We start from the raw sequence: 24,867 nt of genomic DNA, 5'->3' as shown, positions 1-24,867 counted from the left end.
GGGAATGATGGGAGCTGGAGTCCAGCAAGAGCTGGAGGACCACAGGAGCTGATGTCAACAGAAGGAAGGTGATTATTTCTGGTCTGCAAAGTCTCACGTTCCCAACAGAAGCACAGTGTGACACGTATAGCCCACGATGACCAGCACAGCAGGCGTGTGCTCAAAGACCTCCTAGACCTCTCTGTCAGTATAACAACCAACAATACAGTGGTACCTCAGGTTAAGTACTTAATTCGTTCCAGAGGTCTGTTCTTAACCTGAAACTGTTCTTAACCTGAAGCACCACTTTAGCTAATGAGGCCTCCTGCTGCTGCTGCTGCACCGCCAGAGCCCGATTTCTGTTCTCATCCTGAAGCAAAGTTCTTAACCTGAGGTAATATTTCTGGGTTAGAGGAGTCTGTAACCTGAAGCGTCTGTAACCTGAAGCGTATGTAACCTGAGGTACCACTGTACCTCTGAATTACCCCAACACTAGTTGTGTAAAGAAGCCCTTGCTTAACGAAAGACAACCGTTTATGAGCTTCTCCGCATAAAATCATGTCAAAGTAGGGTTATGAAACATAATCTAAATCTAAAACCGACATCCTCCCTGATGTCAGTAAGTGCCTCCTCACTAGTCCCCAAGAACTAAACCAGAGGCTTAGTATAAAAAAATTGAGACAGCTGCAAAGCAGCGCTTGCAGGCAGGCGGAATTAGGAGAAAGCCACGGTGAATGAGAACACTCAAGACACATCTGTGCTAGGACGCCTACACGTGCTGTGCCGTTCTGAGCAGAATGTTTGTTTTGGATAGGTTGCCTGGCAATGGAAGGCATTCATTTTATAAAATAAACTTCTGAAAGGCTTGTTAAAAAACACAATTGTGCGAGCACAGAGGAGAACATTTTTTCAACTCGCTGTCAGGCATAAAGGGGAAGGGTGGGGGGTCGGGGGTTGGCTACGAATGCTGCTTAGGACGGCGTGGGTTGACCATGAATCAAGTCACTGCACTGTACTCACATCCTCACAGAGAGGAACAATACTGAGCGGTTCATTGTGCTGCACAAAGGAACACCCCACAAAGAAAAATGAAGGCATAATCTGCTTGGAAGGCAAACCATTTTTCAAGGTTTTTTTTCATATTTCACGTACATACTAGCAGTTCCACAGAAAGAATGCTCACTCCCAGTAACCAGCTTGGGACAGCTTACCAAAGCAAAATACCATGGTCTGAAAAATGTTAAGGACAGCAGTGAACATTAAGGTTACCAAAGGACCAATCTCAGGGAAGTGTGAAGTCCAGATATGCACTCAATTTCAAGGTGACTTTCAATATGACATGGACTGCTGGCGTACGTTGACAGGACTGGAAAGAGGGACATTCCAGGATGATTTATGCTCAGAAATGGAAAGAAGATTCTGTACCAACCAAGGAGGAAGACTAAATTAACAGACTGTGCCGAAATGGCACAGCTGTATAAAAGACTGGGGAAAATGTGTGGATTATTTGAAATGTCATAGTACACATATAAGATCACTAGCAGGATTGACTTAAACCAAACAGTTAATGATAAAAGATCACTAGGGATAAATTATTAATTGCAGTAATGAAGGAGAGGCAGTGTTGCAAATTAAAAAAAATATAAGAAATGGCAAAAGGAGTGGGGGAAAGTAAAAAAAAAATACGTATTTGTTGGGAAATATAGGATTGTTTTTATGTCAAAATATCTCTGAAAAAAATGAAAAATAAAATTAATTTTTTTTAAAAAAGGAAAGAGGGACATAAATACAGTCACCTCAATGGTACCTGATTCTGTCTGACTGCATTATCTAGTTGCAGCTTAAAGCTACCTTGCTATCTGTTTTGGTGTTTTTAGTTGACATTCTAATTTTGTCTCAGTCATTTTATTGCTGCGTCATTCATTGTGTTGTTATTTTTAATTGTTAACTGTCTTGGGAGCCATCTGGAAAGCCAGACAAAAAGATACAAATATAAACAACGAATAAAATAATCTGTGGCAGCCACAAAAATAACCTCGATGGTACAAAGCCTCATCAAGTGAATCCACCACATCAGGAAGCTGCTTATTAATATACCCTGCGCATGCATGTGGGCGAGAGCAGTCTTTGGGTGTCATCAAGAGCCTGGTTAGTTCCACCTGCCTTATCCCACTCCTCTGTTCCAGGAGAAGTTGTTGCTGGGAGGAAATGCAGAGGGACACACACACACCACCATAAAATCCACGGCAAGGGTGCCATTCCATTTATCCCTGGAAAGAATGTCCCTGGTTGGGAGGCAGGGCATGGTGTGAGAGGCTGACACAGGTGGGTCAGGGAGGTCAACCAGGGTGTGAAGTGGGCTACCAAACCCGTTTGTTGCATTTTGGAAAACTCTCATCACTGAGCTAATTGTTTATGGTGCCTTTAATATCCATGTGGGACGCGGGTGGCACTGTGGGTTAAACCACAGAGCCTAGGGCTTGCTGATCAGAAGGTCGGCGGTTTGAATCCCCGTGACGGGGTGAGCTCCCATTGCTCAGTCCCTGCTCCTGCCAACCTAGCAGTTCGAAAGCACGTCAAAGTGCAAGTAGATAAATAGGTACTGCTCCGGCGGGAAGGTAAACGGCGTTTCCGTGCGCTGCTCAGGTTTGCCAGAAGTGGCTTAGTCATGCTGGCCACATGACCTGGAAGCTGTACACCGGCTTCCTCGGTCAATAAAGCGAGATGAGCACCGCAACCCCAGAGTCGGCCACAACTGGACCTAATGGTCAGGGGTCCCATTACCTTTACCTAATATCCATGCAGAGGTTTTGATTTGCTTCATTTTTTGAAACCTCTCCCCCCTCCCCGGCTCTAAATTACTAAGGACTTATTGCAACACTGATGTGTTTTGAAATGTATTGCTGAAGTGAGTACTGAAATGCTTTTTTTGTTTTGTTTTTTGCTTTAATATATTGCTGCTGTTGTTTGCTTTGTATATTGTGATCTGCCCTTGAACACAAACTTCCTTTGTGGAAAGATAATACACAAATAAATACTTTATCCCAGTGAATTTATCTTCCTAAAAGCACGCTAACACTTTTAAATTGTGAGCCACACAAACTTGCACCAGGGATGGGGATTGTATAGCTCGCCTGATTCCTGTTTAAGGCAATTTAGGAAATCAGAGTAAAGACTGTATTATAATATTAGTACAGTGGTACCTCGGGTTACATACGCTTCAGGTTACAGACTCCGCTAACCCTGAAGTAGTACCTCGGGTTAAGAACTTTGCTTCAGGATGAGAAGAGAAATCATGCCCCGGCGGTGCGGCAGCAGCAAGAGGCCCCATTAGCTAAAGTGGTGCTTCAGGTTAAGAACAGTTTCAGGTTAAGTACAGACCTCTGGAACGAATTAAGTACTTAACCCGAGGTACCACTGTAATACTTTTAAGAATGCATATCATATAGGGAAGCAGTCACACTAAGCAAGTTTACCCCTACCAAACCCAGTTTTAGCTAATCGTAAGAACAGTGTGCTGCCCAAGACCACAAGTTCTCAAAATTTATCCCGAGTGATACAATTAATAACAGTTTAGGTTGTTTCTGACACCCTCTCCCCTAAACAATAGAGAAGGACTACACTTGGGCCAGATTTAGAAGGCTGTTCAGGGGGCACGTCTCACAGGCTATCTACTCAAGTGGTGTGAGTGATTCTTTTTTTTATATATATAAATATTTATTAAAGTTTTTAAATATCAATGCACAAATAATAAACAGTCTTACTTCTGTCACAAACATAATTTCATCACTTTTTGGACTCCCTCACGTCTCCCGCTCCCATTTACATCGTTAAAAGTTTTTTCCAGACAAATTATCAACTTGTTTACAATCTCATGTCCACTCATTCAAATATAATCTAGCACTTCTTCCAAAAAATTAAGTGGTGTGAGTGATTCTGATCAGATCCATGCATGCAAATATATCACCTTACACAGCAGAGATAAATCAGGACAAATATTTGTATCAAAGACATAAAAGAGGGGGGAATGTAAGTAAAAATGGGGATTTCAAACACAGAACAAATGGAAGCAGGTGCTTGAAGATTCACCTCACCTAGGAACACCATTTGATCTGTGGCCAGACCTGAAGAAATATATTTTTTCAACTTAAAAAAAATTAATATTGCCCTCAACTCACTTTAAAAGTGCAGCTGTACCGAGAGTCTCACGGCTAACCAATGCAAACTTAATTAAGTTAGATTCATACTGGAACCAGCAGAACTGCAGCAGCCCATTAATAACTCCTTTCATTGTTAGGCTGTGAAATCTTCTCCTTAGCTATAATGAAAGTATGACGTAAGATTTGCCACTCTCAAAATACAATGCCAACTGGCTTTAAGCATAGAGGATGAATGCTCGGATGAAGATAAAATGGAAATTGGATTTTTATTATTTTTCTCCAAGTGCTGGAAATGGCTTGTCCGGCTTTCAGAAAACAGGATTTAGCAGCGGGGTGTGTGTGTGTGTGTGTGTGCAGAAATGTTGACTTCACCTTACTTCTTTTGTCTGTGAGATTTCCAAATGGAACATTGCTGTTTTGATACAATCTTATGGCTTAAACGCCTTTAAGTCTTTCTGTAGTCGCTTGCTTGCTTTAGGGGGGCAATCCTAACCCCGGTCTCTACTGAGAGGGGATCTGGAGGGCTAGCACAGGCCAAATGCCAGAATGGGATTCACTGGAACCCCTCCTGACCCTCAATATGCTTTGTTTTGGTGCTTTCTGCAGGCAGGGATCCCACCACCAACACTTCCAGCCACCTATTTGGCTGGGAGAAGGTAAAAGTTTATGCCAGAGTGATAATGGTATCACCCCACAAGTGGCAACTAGTCAGAGGCTGGGCAGAACAATACTTCTGCTCATTATAGTCCTTGCCCTTATGTAATAATAATAATAATAATAATAATAATAATAATAATAATAATAATTTATTTGTACCACATCCATCTGACTGGGTTTTCCGAGCCACTCTGGGCATCTTCCAACATATATAAAAACATAATAAAACATTAAACCTTAAAAACATTCAACTGACACACAAGGGGGTTTGGACTGCTCTGCCCATGAATCACATCAAAAGCAGAGGGGCAACAGCCATGTTAATGAAGTTCAAGTTTCTCTGCAAATAGAATATTTATGTCATAGTTTTTTAAAATATATATATATAATGCATCTCTTTAAAGTGAGGGTTTCTTTAAAGAAAAACTGTCCACCCGAAAACAAGTAAATAAATACGTTTTACAAAATTTGTATTTTAACTGTGACTGCATTTTTGTAATGCACCAAGTATTCAATACATACGTTTTACTGTACCTTTATCTTTGTTTTTTTCCTTTCCAAGGGAATCCAGTTTCTTTCGTAATGATTTCTTCCTCTTTTGTCCATCTACAAATAAAAACATTTGTTATATTTTAAGGAGAGAAAAAAGTGCTAAGATAAAAGAATGCAGCAGAACTGATATTGAACAATAACTAGTCCCCCACGACAAGAGCATATAGATTTTCTTTTATTAAAAAACAACAACCATCCAAATGAGGTCTTGCCTACAAACCCTTCACCTGGTTATAATACCAAAGGACATGGGTACTTACTTCTAGAAGAGTTAATATAATATTACAGTTCTTAAAGAAGAATGAATCTTTGCCTAGGAAAATACATGTGTGGAGTGCTATTTTGCTACACCTTTTGAGAAACTGATTGTGTGTGTGTGTGTGTGTGTGTACACACCCATGTACCTGAAGATGTGGTCAATCAGGTGAATGTCTTTTTTATTTCAAATATTTATATGCTACTTAATACTCAGAATTTCTAAGTGCTGTACAGAAAATGCTTTTTTAAAAAATAAGAAAAATTGAAATTAATCCTAAAAATAGAAAACTATGTTAAAATGCCTGCTGAAATCTATCTAGCCCGGATCTTTAATCCGTCTAAAGGTGATACTACTTATATGCTCACAGCAATGAAATCTTTACAAGGTGTTTCAAAGGGCAAACACAGGGAAGCAATTTATCAGGGACCAAACATTTAAAGCACTCGTTGGTAAAGTTCATGGTAAGAATAGCATCTTTCACCAAAATACTTTCTTATCTTTTGCACAGCTGAATTTTCATTGACGTTGGGGGGTGGACAACTAATGTGTCTACTCCACTAGATCCTCGAGTTTTCCACAGAGTCCCTCACTACTTTCTGAAGAAGCGCTTGGGGGTCATTCCACATCAAATCAAAGCAAAAAAACAAGGGTTTCGCCACACACCGTCTCGGATTTTGATGAAACTTGGTGTACACCCTTCCCTTATGGTTGAAAGAAACCCCCTTAAATTTTTTCCCTCTATCTCAAACGGTTTTAATTTTATAGCACTTCAAAGTTTCGTGAAATCTGTGTTTCTGTCCCTCTTGAGATCCTTGGCCTTGTATGCATTGAACTGAAGTGGAATGACCCTTGGGAGAGCTTTGTAACCCTCAAGAGCATGGCCTTCCTTTTCATACTCAGATCAAAGCAGTATCACGTGTTGCCATACAGCATGATGCTGTGTGACAGTGCACTGCACTACAAATCTCCCTCCTACCTGCACGTAGCTCAAGTGGCCAAACCAAACATGATTACATGGTTGGGGAGGGCCATGCCCAATCATGCCCCTGAAAGATACTCTCATTGTTGTAGCCTTTTCAAGCCTTGAGGGCTGGATGTTGGCAGATCATTAACACAACATATATGCATATTCCAAACCCTGGCTGGTAAAACATCATGGTTTAATTGCTACTCACACCAGAAGGGAGGTAGCGGCCGCAGTCAAATCACTGACCCAGCCTGGAGTGCAAATTGGCCTGTGATGACAGTAGGTTTGGCTCAGCCATGTTTCCTGACCCTGCTGTTTTTTGCCCTGGCTGGCATGAGCAACAGGATTGCAGATGCAGTGGTGGTACTGCGGCTTCGTTTAGCCCTCCCTGATGCTCCCAAATCAGGGATTCGATTGCAGCGTCAAGAAATAACAACAGGTCATATGCAAAATCTCTGATGTTATGTCAGAGAATGTGAATTCATCTTCCGGTCGTTATGAGAAGACCATCAAACAAGCTTCCATTTCAAAGCAGGAAACTAAAAATGGGCAGAACTTTACAGCTCTATCGTTAACATCTAATTATGAAAAGCTGTAACAGAAACAGTAATATAGTCTTTTTACCCAAATATTGGCGTATCTGGGAACCTTTCATGCCTGCCAAGGTGAAAAGCAGGGGCAGGTTAACTTGATAGCAGTGGACTGGGCCAGCAATGGCAGTGGGTAGGATCCAAGGTATAGTGGTACCTCGGGTTACACACGCTTCAGGTTACATACGCTTCAGGTTACAGACTCCGCTAACCCAGAAATAGTGCTTCAGGTTAAGAACTTTGTCAGATCAAAGAGAGTACAGTGGTACCTCGGGTTACATACGCTTCAGGTTACATACGCTTCAGGTCACATACGCTGCAGGTTACAGACTCCACTAACCCAGAAATAGTACCTCGATTTAAGAACTTTGCTTCAGGATGAGAACAGAAATCGTGCTCCAGCGGCGCGGCAGCAGCAGGAGGCCCCATTAGCTAAAGTGGTGCTTCAGGTTAAGAACAGTTTCAGGTTAAGAATGGACCTCTGGAACAAATTAAGTACTTAACCCGAGGTACCACTGTACTTCACACACTTTCTCTCCCACAAGCCCTCTTTCCCCTGCTGGGAAACCACAGAAACAGAGAATTGTAGAGTTGGAAGGTACCCCAAGCGCCATCTACTGGTAAGTCCACCCCCCTGCATTGCAGGAATACAGTTAGACCCTTCCTCAGCTGGGTAAATCTCGCCTCTCCTGTGATGACTGGCCCCATGATGCTATTATGCTTCTTTTTTCTAAGCTTAACAGCAACATGGGAGAGTAGGGGAATTTCCATCAGAATTGTGTGAAAGATTAAAACTTTCCTCTCCCTGCAGTGCGCCTTGTGCTGCTCAGCTGACTGGGGAACAACAGACAGTAGTGAAAAAGGAACCGGACTGCAGAAAAACGTTTATCTTTCTCCGGAGCCCCCTTTCTTCGTGCTGCTTGGCTGATCAGTGGGAGGGAAGTTGTGGGTCACCTAAGATTAGGCAATGGGCCAGGAACAGCCCAGGGAGTACAAAATACAACTTCTGAACAAGAAATAGAATATACTGACTGGAAAATATGTGTACTGTCCAGAGAATGTACAAAATGTGGTCAAGAGACACATTCCTCGCAGCCTCTTGGAGATTATACATAATGGCTGGAGAACATACACCATTTGGTTGAAAAATGCATATTTCCCAAGGCCTGTTGAAGATTATGTCTATTAACTAGGAAATGTGCATAATTACTTCTTCATGGAAGGTGAATATGCATAATGACTAATTGCTATACACATTAACTGCTCAATTTACATTGTTCTTAACATACGTGTGTGTGTGTGTGTGTGTGTGTGTGTGCATGTTAATATGAACATACTATTCCAGTCCTACAAGTGAAATGGACTGGGTGGGGGGAGACACAGAGACAGAGAAAGAGTGTATAATATTCAAATGCATAAAGTATCTGTTCGCAAAATTAATAAATAATATGTCAGAAGTAGTTTAAGCACATACAACTTTAAGCAGCAAACCTAATCCCCGTGGAATAAGTCACCATTAGCTCTCAAGTAAACATGTTTATTGTAGCATCTATTGTCCCCTAATAATAAGTTTCCACAGTTCTTTAAGATATTGTAAAGGAAGACTTGTGCAGCTCAGTTGACAAGTTTCTTCTTGCATCAGTGCAAGTCAATGGTGGGCTATCACTTCCTGAAGCATTTTTGTAAATTGTCTGCCATAAAACGATATTTTACTTTCAACACATGTATTAGCACAATTCAGTCACTGAAACTAGGTGCCTGTTTTAACATGTCAGCTAACTTTCTAAAGTGTAGTAGACCTACAGCTTTTTTTCTACAGTGTACTGGATTAATTAATCCAGTAAATCTTATTGTTCTGATTTTATACAATTGTATAAAACAGTAATAAAGCTACCCTAATTTAGATCATGAGAATATTTAACTGTTTCAGTTTTTAGGTCTGGGCTGTACAACTTAAGACTGCAAGTGGGAGATAGATGATCAAATGGTATCCATAGGAAACAAACAAATTGTACTTCAAGTACCTAATATATCCAATGTTTTATTAACGACACACCTCAGATGGTGAAGAATACAAGAGTTGCCATACGATGTCAGGCAGATATTCATCAAACCTTAAATTATGAGCCCAACCCATTGTGAACCCGGAAAGTTCAAAAGTAGGGCATGGTAGGAGGAATCGTGCCTTTGGCTTGCCCTCAGCATTTGATAAATGAAAGTGCATTTCCTGAGCACAGGGAGATTTCAAGTCTATGGACACAACTGGGACTGAAGCTCATGTTTTTCTCCAAAACCAGTAAGGTAGAAAAGGGTTGTGCCAAACAGAATCCCAAGTTCTGTAGTTCTGTCCCCAGTGACATAGACAAATAGCCATTGGTGAACTTTTCCTTCTCTGATTAGACAAGGAGAGGGCTTAATGCACCAAAACATACCATGGAATATGATCAAGAATGTGCATGCTTTTAACTGATCAAATATTAACTAGGTGCAAGCTACTGAAGTTCAGTATTGAAAAACTATGGTACCATAACGTTCCTGTTGCTTGGCAGCCGGGGCTGGTTGCCCACAAGTTTGCTTTTAAAATTCCATCTACTTTCTGCCACTCAATGTTTCAATTCTATATTTTTAAATGCAGAAAAGAGCTTTTCTTCTGGTTGCTTCAATTTAAGAGTTTCTGCTAGCTCCAACAGAATCAACGTTATGTTTGTTGAAAGCAAATGTTATCATTTAATTGAAACGTAATTCCTCCTCTTTGATCCATTTGCACTGACTGGGTTTTATCTGATTGAAAATTTGTACAAATATTCTACACGGCTTCATGTTCTGATAGCAATACAACACAGAAAAATGAATGCTTCTATTGTTCACTGAAATGGTTACTCTTCAAGCATAGTTCCCCTGTATCTCCTGTTGTTTGCCAATTTGAAATACAGATAAAAGTTATCTAGAACACGGAATGGCCCAACACACTTTAACTCACCTCCATCACTGGTGCTGTGCAATGCCAGGTCTATAGGCAACAAAACTGCCACCCTGCAAGATTTCTTTATCTCGCAGGGGGTCGACCTGGCTTGTGTGACGGAGACCTGGGTGCGCGAAGGGGCAACAGTTACCTTACGAGAGATGGCGCCCCCGGGTTTCTCCGTCCTCCACCAGTCGCGGACTGTGGGCTGGGGGGGAGGGGTGGCATTATTAATCTGGGAAGATTGTCCTTTCAGGGCTCTACCATCACCATCGATCCCCGGCATTGAATGTGTTGGCCTAGTGTGGGGCTCCGAGGAGAGCTTGGCTGTCTGGCTGGTGTACCGACCACCTAGTGCACCAGCAGCCACCCTGTCAGGCCTATTGGAGGCGGTGGCCGGCTGGGCCTTGGAGTTCCCTAACCTATTGGTATTGGGGGACTTCAACATCCATGCTGATGCCACTCCCTCCTCACAGGCTCTGGACCTGGTGTCTTCCATGGCGACACAAGGGCTCTCCCAGTTTGTTTCGGGCCCCACACATCAAGCAGGCCACACGCTGGATTTGATCTTTGGCGTAGGTATAGATGTGATAATGTCTCCTTCGATGATGGTGCCATGGTCTGATCATTATGCTCTGAAAGCCAGGACTGACGTTCCACCCCCACCCTGCTTAGGTGGCGAGCCGATTTGGGCTCGCCTGCAGAGGCTGATGGACCCTGATAGATTCCGCCAAGCCTTGCGGGACCTTGCTCCCCCTGGCGACTCATTGACTGAGCTTGTTGAGGGCTGGAAAATCCAGCTCCTGGCAGCCATCAATGAGATCGCACCTAAGCGCCCTCTGCGACCCCACAGAAACCGGGCTCCCTGGTTTACCGAGGAGCTCCGGAAAATGAAGCGGGACCTCAGACAGCTAGAGCGAGTATGGCGGGGTGCCCGTGATGGAGCCTCAAGAACATCTTATAGGGCTTTTATGAAAACCTACGAGATGGCAGTGAAGGCTGCTAAGAAGTCTTACTTCTCAGCCTCCATTGCATCCACTAGCTCTCGCCCGGCACAATTATTTAGTATAATCAGGTCTTTAACGTCCCTTGAGGAACAGCCAAATTTAAATAACAATTTGACACACAGCTGTGAGGCATTTGCGAGCTTTTTTGCGGAGGTCTTGTTGCTCCGCCATGACCTCCCTGCCAATTTGGATACAATAAAGGAACTGGAGGCCCCTCGACTGTCCAGTATTGGACCACTTCAACCGGATATCCCCAGCCGATGTGGACAGACTCCTCCAAGCTGGAAAGCCCACCACCTGTCCTCTCGACCCGTGCCCGTCTTGGCTGATTAGAGCGTGTCCAGATGAGGTGCGGGCCCTCCTGGGGGATATCATCAATTTGTCCCTTGGCACGGGGACATTCCCAGGGGAACTGAAGGAGGCAGTGGTGCACCCGCTCTTAAAGAAAACATCATTAGATCCTTTAGATCTATCCAATTACTGCCCGGTTTCGAATCTTCCGTTCCTGGGTAAGGTGATTGAGAGAGCGGTTGCTGAACAACTTGGTGGGTTTCTGGATGAAACATCGGCTCTGGATCCATTCCAGTCCGGCTTCCGCGCTGGTCATGGGACCGAGACGGCTCTGGTTGCCCTAACAGATGATCTTCGTAGACAGCTGGATCAAGGTGGGTCGGGGCTGCTGATTCTTTTAGATCTGTCAGCAGCTTTCGACATGGTCGATCACGAACTTCTGGACCACCGCCTTGCCGACGTGGGGATTCAGGGCACAGTCCTTCAATGACTGCGCTCGTTTCTCTCTGGTCGGGGACAGAGGGTGGCGCTGGGGGGGGGGGAATTGTCATCGCACCACTCCTTGGTGTGTGGAGTACCTCAGGGTGCGATACTCTCCCCGATGCTTTTCAACATCTTTATGTGCCCCCTCGCCCAGCTTGTCCGGAGTTTTGGGCTGGGTTGCCATCAGTATGCTGATGACACCCAACTCTATCTGTTGATGGATGGCCATCCTGACTCGGCCCCAGACACACTGACCAGATGTTTGGAAGCTGTGGCTGGATGGTTACGTGGGAGCCGGTTGAAGCTAAATCCTTCGAAGACAGAGGTCCTGTGGCTGGGACGGGACGATATGGGATTGGGGGGGCAACTCCCATCTCTTGCGGGGGCGCAATTAGTGCCAGCACCGTCCGTTAAGAGTTTGGGTGTAATCTTCGACACCTCCCTTTCAATGGAGGCGCAGATTGCAGCTACAACAAAGGCGGCATTTTTCCATCTCCGCCAAGCTAAGCAGTTGGCTCCTTACCTCTCTCACCCTGACCTAGCCACTGTGATCCACGCGACGGTCACCTCCAGACTGAATTATTGTAACTCGCTCTACGTGGGGCTGCCCTTGAGACTGACCCAGAATCTCCAGCGGGTGCAGAATGCTGCAGCGAGACTCCTTACGGGGTCTTCACTGCGAGTTCACATTCACCCAGTGCTATACCACCTGCACTGGCTCCCGGTGGAGTACAGGATCAGGTTTAAGGTGCTGGTTTTAACCTTTAAAGCCCTATACGGCCTAGGACCCTCGTACCTACGGGACCGCCTCTCCTGGTATGCCCCACAGAGAAACTTACGGTCTTCAAATAAAAACATCTTGAAGGTCCCAGGCCACAGAGAAGTTATGCTGGCCTCAACTAGAGCCAGAGCTTTTTCGGCCGTGGCTCCGATCTGGTGGAACACTCTGTCACAAGAGACCAGGGCCCTGCGGGACTTGACATCTTTCCGCAGGGCCTGCAAGACAGAGCTGTTCCACCAGGCCTTTGGCCAGGGCACAGCCTGACTCCCTCCCTTGGCAATCTTCGCGGAGCTCTGGCCCAATGGTTGCCAGTGGCTTGAATTAATTAATTTTATAATGAATGATTTTAGAGTGTTGTTTGTGCTGTACTTTTGTACTGTTTTATTGTTGTTAGCCGCCCTGAGCCCGGCTTCGGCTGGGGAGGGCGAGATATAAATAATTTATTATTATTATTATTATTATTATTATTATTATTATTATTAGACCAGGCATATAACACAAGAAGGACAGGCTTATTGGGTTTGAAACTGATGCTTCACTCAGTATTGCTGTTACCCCTTCATCATAAATTCATATATAGGCATTTAAATATACACAGTTAACATGAAATCCACAAAACCTTCTTTAATACAGCTGCTTTCCAAAATCACTATGCAATTCCATTCCTAATAAAGATTATTATCCTTATGGAGAACCAGTAGAGAGATACTTAATCTCTGAACTAAAACTCAAAACATCATTATACTGGAAAAAATATGCAAGGAAACTGGAACACAGAAAACTCTGAGTCTCTTAAATAAATTACAAGTTTCTTTTTCTCAGTTTAACAACTAGTGACCTCGTGAAATTGCTATTTCAAATCAATTAAAAGGATTTCTGTTGAATATTAAAATATAATCAAAACTTTGAATGCTGGCTGAAGAGTTACAGGGTTCAGCAGAAGCCTTGCTAAGTGCACAGAATATCATATACACTGCTGATATGACAGACAGGCAACTGAATGCACCAGCTGAATTCCCTGGCAGCTGAACTATTCTGTTGGCAAATATAATCCAGCAGAACAGAGCTGAAACAGAGGAGGGTGCTATACTCCAGCCTTCTGGATATGGTGCCCTCCATATATTTTGGACTACAACTCCTATCAGCCCATGTTGGTTGGAGCTGATGGGAGATGTGGCCCGAGGCATAAGGATGGCACCATGTCAGGGAAGACTGCTATAAACCTACAGTCTATGCATCCCCATTGATGGTGCAACTTTTACACCAGTCCCGGACTTGGTGGAGGGAATTTTACCGAAACCACCACCCAACCTGAGCACAGGTATAATTCAGCACATCACACATGAACATAAACCCAACACAAGGAGATCATAACTCATATGATAGGGCATGTAGCACTGGGCTCCTTCTCTCTGGCTCTGTATTGTACATACTTAAAAGAGTTGCCAAGGGGAAACTTTGGTGATGGCAAAGGAACCACATTGCACAAAACAGTCTGATGTTATAATTCACAAGGGAACTACAGCACAGTGGTAAAGCCTCTCTGCCTAGAATAATATTTTCTGTATTGGGGAAATATTAAAGGTAAATAAAAAGAAGAGAACCACACTTTGTCTTTATTTCAGATTTTATAAATGAAAATGAAGGGAAATCTAATTCTGAATGAATTTTCTCTTTCTTTTTCAATTTTTCTTTCCGTTCTTTTAATTTCTCAACCAAGGACCTTGGAGGATTTACAGAATGACAGAATGGTAATTCACAAGCACCTCTCAACCACCCTAAACACAAGGTAAGCATAGCTAAACCTTGCACACATCTTGTGAGAATTTTCTCTCCCTTTGATCATGAGAAAAGAAACTGCATTTAACAATTAACTGATGCAAAATGGGTGAAAAAAATATGGAAGAAATCTTCAACACAGTGCTATCAAGCAAGTATGTGGGAAGAATGTACACAACCTAGTCTGACAAGTCCTAAATGTAAAAAGTGGCTACGTCAAGAAAAAGACCTGCTATTCTATGCCAATTTAACTCTTTTTCTATGCCATAAAAGTATCAAAACAAGCAAACTATTGACAGGCCATAACCTTCTATGTTTTCCCCAACTCCCGGCTCTGGGATTGAATCACAGATCCTTGGCACAAAGCCATGCTGCTAGAGCCCTACAGCTTTGCCGCAGAACACTGGCCCAATTTAGTGTGCCTTTCTCTACCTTCCAACCCCTAATCCCCATCCCATCATTTTATAATGAGAGGAAGCAATTGAGAAATATGGCTTAAATTAAATCAGAAGTAAAGTCTCGAAAATGTTTCACAGGGACCAAATCTTTTTTTTTTTTTTTTTTGGTAATTTTCTTAACAATCTTTTTTTGTACTTAGATATGGTGAAGTGAAGGGACGCAGGTGGTGCTGTAGGTTAAACCACAGAGCCTAGGACTTGCCAATCAGAAGGTCGGCGGTTCGAATCCCTGCAACGGGGTGAGCTCCCATTGCTCGGTTCCTGCTCCTGCCAACCTAGCAGTTCAAAAGCACACAGTGCAAGTAGGTAAATAGGTACCGCTCTGGCAGGAAGGTAAACGGCGTTTCCGTGCGCTGCTCTGGTTCGCCAGAAGTGGCTTAGTCATGCTGGCCACATGACCCGGAAGCTGTATGCCGGCTCCCTCGGCCAGTAAAGCGAGATGAGCGCCGCAACCCCAGAGTCGGTCACAACTGGACCTAATGGTCAGGGGTCCCTTTACCTTTACTATGGTGAAATGAAGGTGCCTGACAACAAATGATTTATTGCTATTGCTTTCCAAAACTAAAATAATATCTAAGCATTGGAATCAAGTGGATGGAAATGGGAGTGGAGGGCTGCGGGATCCATTCCACAGCCAAGTGGTATGTTTGGCACTAGGAGCTATTTGGCGAACCTATTAGGGACAGGGTTATAGGATTAATCATTAATTTGTGTTCACATATAATCACCATCTGCAACAAATCTTAAATGATAGTGGTTAAAGGTGTGTTGCATTTCAAAAATGTAGGCACTCTTGCATGCTTTAGGATGCAAGGTCACTGCATATGATTTCACAGCGTGTCATATCCTGCATACTGGACCGAAGCCAAAATTTCAAAATAATTAGATGTACAAATAATTATGAGATTTTAAAAGTGAATAAATGTGTAATTACGTACAGTTTTGTTCTAGTTTGAGGCATTAGGAAATAATGACTAAAGTATTCTTTACCAACCTCAAAAACCAGAATTATTCTCTTAAAAATAAAATTAAACAACAGGCTTATGAACTGCTTAATATAAGCCCGAAGAGCTGCAGCAACCATTGCACGGTACACTGACAGAATATTTCTTGTAACATCGTCAGAATCAGTCCCAATTGCAATGTATAAACAGACAAAAGACAACAGGAAATTCCAAGAGCTTCAGCCAATAAATTCCATTGAGTTTTCCCAGTTAAAGAGTGTTTTTTTTCAAGTGAACTAAAACGAACCTTGGTTGCACAAGGAATTCATAAATTCCCCACTCCTCAGTCAAAAGGTAAGTTACTCTTTTGCTCCTAACTTTCTTTAGGAAATTATATACCAAGAAATACAACAACTGCAGTATTAAAGCAACACATTTTTCCCCCTAATCTCTCTACCTACTTATTAGTGTAAGCGCAGAAACTCTGGGAAAAAAATAAAATAAGACTGCCAATATCATAATGCCAGCCTATGGTGCAATGGCATTTGGAATATTGTGTACAATTCTGGTAACCTCACCTCAAAAACAATATTGTAGAAATGAAACAGGTTCAGAAAAGGGCCACCAAAATGATCAAAGGAATGGAGCGATTCCCCTATGAAGAACGGTTGCAGAGTTTGGGACATTTTAGTTTAGAGAAAAGGAAAGTAAGAAGTTTATAAACTTAAGCACTGCGTGGAGAAAGTAAACAAAGAAAGTTTTTCTCTCTCATAACACTGGAAATTGTGGACGTTGTTGGAAGTTTCATGTCAGATCAAAGAGAGTACAGTGGTACCTCGGGTTACATACGCTTCAGGTTACATACGCTTCAGGTCACATACGCTGCAGGTTACAGACTCCACTAACCCAGAAATAGTACCTCGATTTAAGAACTTTGCTTCAGGATGAGAACAGAAATCGTGCTCTGGTGGTGCGGCAGCAGGAGGAGGCCCCATTAGCTAAAGTGGTACCTCAGGTTAAGAACAGTTTCAGGTTAAGAACGGACCTCTGGAACGAATTAAGTTCTGAACCAGAGGTACCACTGTACTTCTTCACATGGTGCATAGTCAGCCTATGGAACTCCTCCCCCAGGAGGCAGTGAAAGCCACCAACTTGTATGGCTTTAAAAGAAGATGAGATAAATTCATGGAGGAGAGAGTGATCAATGGCTACTAGCCATGATGGCTGTGCTCTATATCCACAGTTAAAGGCAGCAATGCTTCAGAATACCAGCTGCTGGAAACCACGGAAGGTAAGAGTGCTCTTGTGCTCATGTTCTGCTCCCTGGTTTCCCACAGGCATCTGGTCGGCCACTGTGAGAACAGGATTCTGGACAAGATGGGCCATTGACCTGATTTAGCAGGCTCATCCTATGTTCATTCAGAATAGTTAGACCATACTTTTAGGCCTGTCTTGAGTTCCAGATTCAACATTTAGATAAAAACCTTCCCATGATGGCTACACATTTCAAGAAGTGATGTTACTTTTATATCATACATTGCTCATTTAGGGCATAATATTTTGAGCATATTATATTCTGCAGAGCTACAGAGTTTTAGAGTTCTGCTCTAAATATTTCCCGGTATCTAAAAGAGATGGATGACTGAGTTTAAAAAGCCCCCATGGAAATAAACCATGTTGGGTATTTTCCAGTGACTCTCCAATACTCTATTCTTGGACAGGGTTTTTTTAGTGCATGGCAGCCATCTTAACACCGGGTCTATCTGGGGTGAGTGGAATATCAAGATCAAAGGGGTATCAATATCCAGTATCAACAATGGGCCAGATAAGAGTGAACAAATTGAAACTTAAAGTCGAAACAAGATAGGTGGTCAGAAGATAGTGAGTTTTCCTTCATATATCCTGCTGCAAATTCATTATTTTGTTTTCCTTAAAGTAAAGTTCTCAAGGTCGAAGTTCTATCTGGTTTGCATATTTCTTAATCTTTCCAAACAAAACTATTCTATAGGAAGGTTACAAAGGTTTATGGATTCCATTCTACAAAATGTGCAGGATGTTTTGCTTACAAATAAATCATAACCAGATGAAAGTATTTAACATCAAATAAGGAAGATAGACTTTGGGGGTGGGAGTAAAAATAAAGATGCAGCAAAAACAAATCCTTCCTAAATCTCCTACAACCAATACTCTTATTAACATTTATAATGCTTATAAGCCTCAGAAGAGTTTCATTTGAATAGTCTCATATTTGAACTGAATTTATAGATGGAATCTGGGGGTTGTTGTTTACATCAGTCCCACACTAAAGCACATACTAACACTTACGTGTGGTTTATACAAATTTTATATATGTAAATAGTTCTATCAATGTTCAATTGTATTTTAATGATTTTTCTTTGTTTTTAGCAATTCTTGTTTTTATCTGTAATGACTGTTTATTTGCAGGGATACAACTAGATTAAATAAATCTTAGTCAACTCATTGACTAAATCATATGATTATATCCACCAGTTACGTTTGCATACGTTTCAAATGGCTATGAAGCCGTAAGTATATTCTCCTAATTTTCAGATGATGCACGTATATGCAATAGCATAGCAAGTACCATCATAAAAGAGACATCTCCCATTTTATCTCACTTATGAGGCAATGACTCATGTTTGCATTGTTGTGGGCTGTCAATTAGTTCCAAACAGCAAAGGAGCCCTTTAGATAGCCATTTATTTAGCTTCTTTGATGCATGGTCACTTTTGCAAACCAAGAGAGAACTTAAGAGGATTAAGGTCTGGGAGGTGAAACTGCTTTGTTTCTCATTCTAATTCACTCCAAGATACCAGAAAGGCAATGTTCATTACTATGGAAGAAAAACAAATATAAGCTTTCTGCATTTGACTGTGGGAAGAAGATTCAAATGACTAGGAACCACATGTGGCGGATTTAAGAGACTGCAGAGCTCGCTCTTATGGGAACAATCATGTACAGCCTGAAACTACCATTGTCACTGCAAAACACATACATGTACACATAGGAACAGGAGGGAGCCACAGCAACAAATAAAAGACTCAAAAGGGGAAAACAAACTTGAAAAAAGGGCCAGCTGTTATTATTTATTTTTGCTCACTGCATATTTTAGAACTTAAGTTCTACCTTTAGAAGCAATCTCAGACCTTTTCACACAAAAGCTGCTGCCTATTGTACCACCCTTCCTTGCAATCTCAGTGTCAACCATTGCCATCTGCAGGGCTGCAGCAGCAAAGTGTGAATTGAAGAAGTTGTGTAAAAAGCTCTCTGTGAGAGTTATATTTAAAGTAGCCATCACTCTGATTGTTTGAATACATTCTTCCACAAGAAATCAAGTTGTTTCAGAACCCTTTGTTTATCTAATAATGTTTGAGGGCCGATTCAGTTATTCTATCTACTCCCTATCTTGGTTTAGATCTGTGTAGAAAAAATGTGTACATCTATGTATTCCTGTCATATAGCGTACATGTCTATTATGCCTTGTATATTTGGGAACTGAGGCACCATATGCAAATTGGTGCTAAAATTTGGAAACATAATCCATGGAAATTTACTCTGATCCTTTCCACTTTTGTACAAAAATGCAGATACATTAACACCATCGTGAATGGCTAAATACAAGGGACCAATGGCAAGTAACGACAAAAAAATGTAAAAACCATAGTCACAGTGAATGAAGATGACAAATAGGTAATTAAACACAACAAAGAGCAATATAAACAGAGGTCCAAAATCCCAACCCCGCCCCCTGCCAAAATAAACACAAGGCAGAAAGCACATTGCCATTTTTTTCATAGGCGAGCAGTAACATACTGGGCACAAAACCAAACACAGCAGAATAAAGGTTCTGAATGTTAAATTGTTTCTTGCTCCGTTTGGACACAATTTACTCCAAGACTATGCTTTTTATCTATGAAAAGTTCAGCACAGGCCAGTCAATCAAAATAAGTCAACTGGCTAGTCAAGTACAGTAAAAGAAAAGAAAGAAAAGAAAAAGCATTGATAAGTTCAATATTTTATAACAAGGCCCAGAAGCCAGAATGAAAAGGAAGGATTAAACTAAGTGCCCTTTGTTAGTGTGAGGTTCTTTACATATTTCCAGTTTGCTTGCAGGTTATGGCAAGCAGTAAAATGATCCATCCAAATCTCCAAAGAAGCAATTTCTTAAATTAGTTTACTTTGGGCATGGCAACTTTAAAGTAGAAGAAGACCATAGAAACTATTGAAATCCATAATGAGGCATATAAATGGTTCTGACTCATAACACAGCTATTCTCTGACCTTTAGAGGATCCTTAAAGCAACATTAGTAGATGCTACGTTTTCCCAAATAAAACTTAATTGCATTATGTTCTCTTGCATCTGAATTGTTCTAACTTTTCCCAGTTAAAAAGCCTAATGCATGAATAGTGCTGCAGTCTGTAGTATAGATGAGAGATAAGCAGCCCACTCAATTTTTTTCCTCCCAAGTTCAGTCTGAACAATATGCATAGATAGGCATCTAAACATAAGCAGAGCCCTGTTGGATCAGACAGATATTCTAGTGACACCAGCATCCTATTTATAGTGGTTAGCCAGTTGCTTTCAATGGGTCCACGGGCAAATAATGTAAATAACAGCTACCCCATTATTATCACTAGTAAAATCCTGTTTGTGGGTTCCCAGGCTCTTCAGCTGCCTTCGTTATTAAAAAAAAAAAAGATAAAAAGGATAAAATAGATCACTGCTAAGTACCAGCATTGACGCAGGCACAGCCTAAAGAAAGCAACATTTTGTAATTTTTCTTCTTCATAAATATTTTGCATATAAGAAGCCCTTGAAAATGAGATTGTTTTTACTATCCTCCCTAGAAAGTCAGACCTAAATATCTAAAAACAACAAATATTTTTAATTCACCAGTTCATACAGCAATTTTAAAGGCTGCTCAGGAGTAGCATAGAGCCTTTGGGTAATTCTAAAATCAGGGCTATCAGTGTGTAACTAGTTTCCCTCATGGGGTTAATGGCAAACTACCGTATGTGATTGTGTTATCAACAAAATTGGTATTTTAACTGTTTGGGGAATACAATCCTTGAAGAGAACATTTATGTAGTATACATTGAGACCGCATTCAACCACTTAAAAACAGCAGGCAAAAACTAATTTCATAGAAAGAATTCCCCCCCCCCCCCATTATATACTTCAAATGGAAATAACAGTTTGCAATGTACCAGACAGGGCCGACCATTTCAGCACTGTCCTCAGGAGACTTCAGGATCACATCTCACCTTTGGGAATGGTTATCTGACATCCTAGGTCACAGTCCTGCTGCAACTGATAAAAGGCCACTTCCTGTAACCGGGCACGCTCCAATTCAGAAAGACTTTGAACAGGAACAGACTTCAGCCGAACACTGCGCCCTGACATGCTGTTCCAAGTGAAGTCACCCTGCAGGAAATCAAGTGGAAAAGTATGAAGGGTCATATGGATAATCAACAGTTCACTGAGAATGCCACTCAGCCCTTTATCCCATAACTAAACATTTAACTTACGCTTTATTAAACACCCACAGTCACCATGCACATTCCATAATTTTTGCAGAAGGGCGTTCTAAACTTGTTTTAACATTATTGGTTGGAAAAGGACATCTATCTGGCTTAACCGGTGACACATACGAAGCCTGTGGAGGGCTCTTTATTGAACCTCTACCACTGTAATTCCCACCAAGGATTGTGTCACTTCTAATGTACATGGCAATAGCATGTCTTCATTTATTCAAGTTGAGGAACAAGTACCATATTGGCCCAAATATAAGCCGCACCTTTAAAATTGGAAGGGGGGGAAATAGGTAAAGGACCCCTGACCGTTAGGTCCAGTCGTGGCCGACTCTGGGGTTGCGGCGCTCATCTCGCTTTATTTGCCGAGGGAGCCGGCGTACCGCTTCCAGGTCATGTGGCCAGCATGACTAAGCCACTTCTGGCAAACCAGAGCAGCGCACGGAAACGCCGTTTACCTTCCCGCCGGAGCGGTACCTATTTATCTACTTGCACTTTGAGGTGCTTTTGAACTGCTAGGTTGGCAGGAGCAGGGACCGAGCAACAGGAGCTCACCCTGACGCGGGGATTCGAACCGCCGACCTTCTGATTGGCAAACCCTAGGCTCTGTGGTTTAACCCACAGCGCCAGAAATACCCGAATATAAACTGCTCAAATCCTTGCTGCACCTGGCTGCAAAGTGGGGGCGGGGGGGGGGAGAGTCATGCTGTGTTGCCGACGGCCTTTCCCCTTCCTCACTCTCTCCCTTCCTGGCCTTGGGGTTGAGGACAGGGGACTATGCACGGGGCGGGCGCTGCTTTGCCGCACTCCTGGCTGCATACCGTAAGGTCGTGAATATAACCTGCACTTTAGCTTTTCACTGTCGGAATTTGGGGGGGAGGTGAGGCTTATATTCAGGCCAATATGGTAACTAAACGATGCCTTTTCATTTCTAATTTATTATACATGTAAATGAGTATTCTGAAAATGTGAGGCATGTTACTTATTAACAGAGCCAAGGATATGAGAACAAGCAATAATAGTTTACAATTTAGAGAATGGCCATAGCTTAATGATAAAGTATCCACTTTGCATGCAAAAGTTCCCAAGTTCAGTCCCCAGTATCTCCAAGGTAAGGGTAAGCAAATAGACTCCTGTCTGGAACCTTGAAAAGCTAGACCAGTGATGAAATAAATTTCAAAAGGACTTCATGTCACCATATACCAGAATATTTGCAGTGTAGAATACTCAGAAAGCAAAACAAGGCTGAAATCTGTCATGAACTTCCAACCATAAAAAGCTTTTCAATGAAAGCAAAAAGCATCCTATGTTTATACTGTTCAATGCAACACATATGTGTAAATCCATAAACATCTTCAAGCAAATGCCACAAACACATAAGCATGAACAATATTTGCATACATGTTTTGTATGTTTTAAGTCACATTCCACTGAAACTTTAATGAATATTTGGCACGCAGGTTCTAAAGAGTTGCACTTGTCTTTGGTATTATTCAACGTTGTGACACTTAAAATGTCAGGTGTGGTTTGAAAGATATGCATCGTGATTCACTTATGAGAAGATTCAGCCAACCTAAACAAGAAGCATCCTATACATATCTACTTACCTCTGTGTCCTATTCAGTTACATGGGCCTTACTCCCATATATATTGGTATAGGATTGCAGCCTTAATGTTACAATTTGTGCAGAATGAAATGAAGTAAGGTAGCAACAGACAAAGATTAATATATCAATAAAGGGAATTTGGGCAGGAAAGATTAATTACTGCTATTCTTCATTTAAAATTCCTTAGCAATATTAATAGTAATTAAGGCTAAAGACTAAATTTGTCATCTGGAAGGTAGCCTACTAACTTCTTTTGGAAGTCTGGGCTACTCCTTAATACTGTTTTCAGGATCCAATCCTGAAAACTAACAAGTTCACAGATAAGCACAAAAATAACAGTTCTAGACAAAGGACCACAGTGGATTTTTTTTTGCCCAGGGAGCATGTATCCCTGCCACCAGTAGTGCAAAGAAATCTAGCATGTGTTAACTTTGCTGCAGTAAATTCTCTCCTAGGCCACTCTAACATGATGTTAGTGAAGACTATATCTGTCAAAATATTTTTGGAAAATGCTCTGTTATGAACACTGGAATCTCCTGATCTAACTGAGATGAGCAATAAATGTTTACTTTCAGCTGTCTGCTTTATTTAGAAACTAAATGAATTAAAACAAACCAAAGTAACATAAAACTTTAGACCGTTCACAAGAGGGGCACAAGCTAGTACAATAAGATTCATTAGACTAAAAACCTTGTGTACACTAAACATTTGTTCAAGAAGCTCATTTTGTCCCAACACAACTTAATTATGGGGGGAAGTGGAAGGGGGGTTGCCAGTTGTAGATCTTCCTTCCTTTATGGAACCTAGGCCTTCCCTCTGATGAATGGAGGAAGAACTAGCTTGGTTACAAGCCCTGCCCTCCATCCCCATTCTCAAGAAGAACACAAAGGATCTGTTTAACTAAGCTCTGTGGGAGTAAATGTGCTTTGCAGACAGAAGGTCCCTAGTAAGCACTGGGTATCTCAAGAAGCAATGGCTTCATACTGGCATCTTTTAATCCAACCATAATTAATATTAAGCACAGTTTGTTGATTTGGATGAAACAAGTTATAGTTGTTTATTTAAAAAGGAAGTGAACGTTTTTGAATGCCTCCTTGGAGCTGGTGTCAGTGAGGTGGGACGTGCAGGAGACTGTTCACATTGTACTGGACAACGTTTTAACACGATGTCTTCCCATGATCAGATTTCTTATTGCTAACCTACTGAGTGGGAAGGGTGAGGTGCAGGGGTTTGCTAGAAAATGGAGTAACATGCAGAAATTGGTAGGAAATGGATGTAAATGGTGCTACTAAATGCATCCAATTTCATTTAAAGGTTGAATTGGGAGGCAGTACAGTGGTACCTCTGGATGTGAACGGGATCCATTCCGGAGCCCCGTTCGCATCTGAAGCAAATGCAACACGCGTCTGCACGTGCTCGGGTCACGATTTGCCGCTTCCGCGCATGTGCGTGACGTCATTTTGAGCATCTGTGCATGTGTTTGCGGCGAAACCCGGAAGTAATGCATTCTGTTACTTCCGGGTCGCTGCGGAGCGTAACCTGAAAACGCTCAGCCTGAAGCATATTTAACCTGAAGTATGACTGTAATGCTAAGCTAGATGTCCATTTTAAAGGACTGAATTCATGTTAGTGCCCCCTAGCCTACTGTTCTTGAGTAAGATTCCTGACTGCACTTTAGTCACTGAATACAGATGTCCTGCCTTGGTCAAAAGCCATGGGGTCAATATAATCCACTGAAACAAGCCTTTCCTGTATTAAGAAACTTGGCAATTACTCAATGACCTTTCACTTTCTCTTACCTTTCAGATGGCTCATGAACCACTTTGGGATAATTCAG

General features: G+C 42.0%; 1 protein-coding gene across 7 annotated transcripts in view; it reads right to left on the bottom strand.

Moving 5' to 3' along the window:
- Positions 1 to 24,867, bottom strand: part of ARHGAP6 (Rho GTPase activating protein 6) — a 197,411-nt gene that overhangs the window by 25,813 nt on the left and 146,731 nt on the right. For 6 of the 7 annotated variants that reach the window (XM_081858675.1, XM_081858669.1, XM_081858673.1 and 3 more), the window contains exons 2-3: positions 21,157 to 21,316; positions 5,319 to 5,402 (exon numbers count right to left, since the gene is read on the bottom strand). In XM_081858675.1, coding sequence (XP_081714801.1) covers positions 5,319 to 5,402; positions 21,157 to 21,316 — 244 coding nt within the window. The remainder of the gene's footprint in view (positions 1 to 5,318; positions 5,403 to 21,156; positions 21,317 to 24,867) is intronic. The other variant, XM_081858670.1, reaches the window with a different exon arrangement.

This window comes from Podarcis erhardii (genome assembly GCF_964252035.2).
Source record: "Podarcis erhardii genome assembly, chromosome: 4".
In the NCBI taxonomy this organism is placed as follows: domain Eukaryota; kingdom Metazoa; phylum Chordata; class Lepidosauria; order Squamata; family Lacertidae; genus Podarcis; species Podarcis erhardii.
Note: the sequence above shows the minus strand (reverse complement) of the source record. Positions and strands in the feature narration are given on the sequence as shown.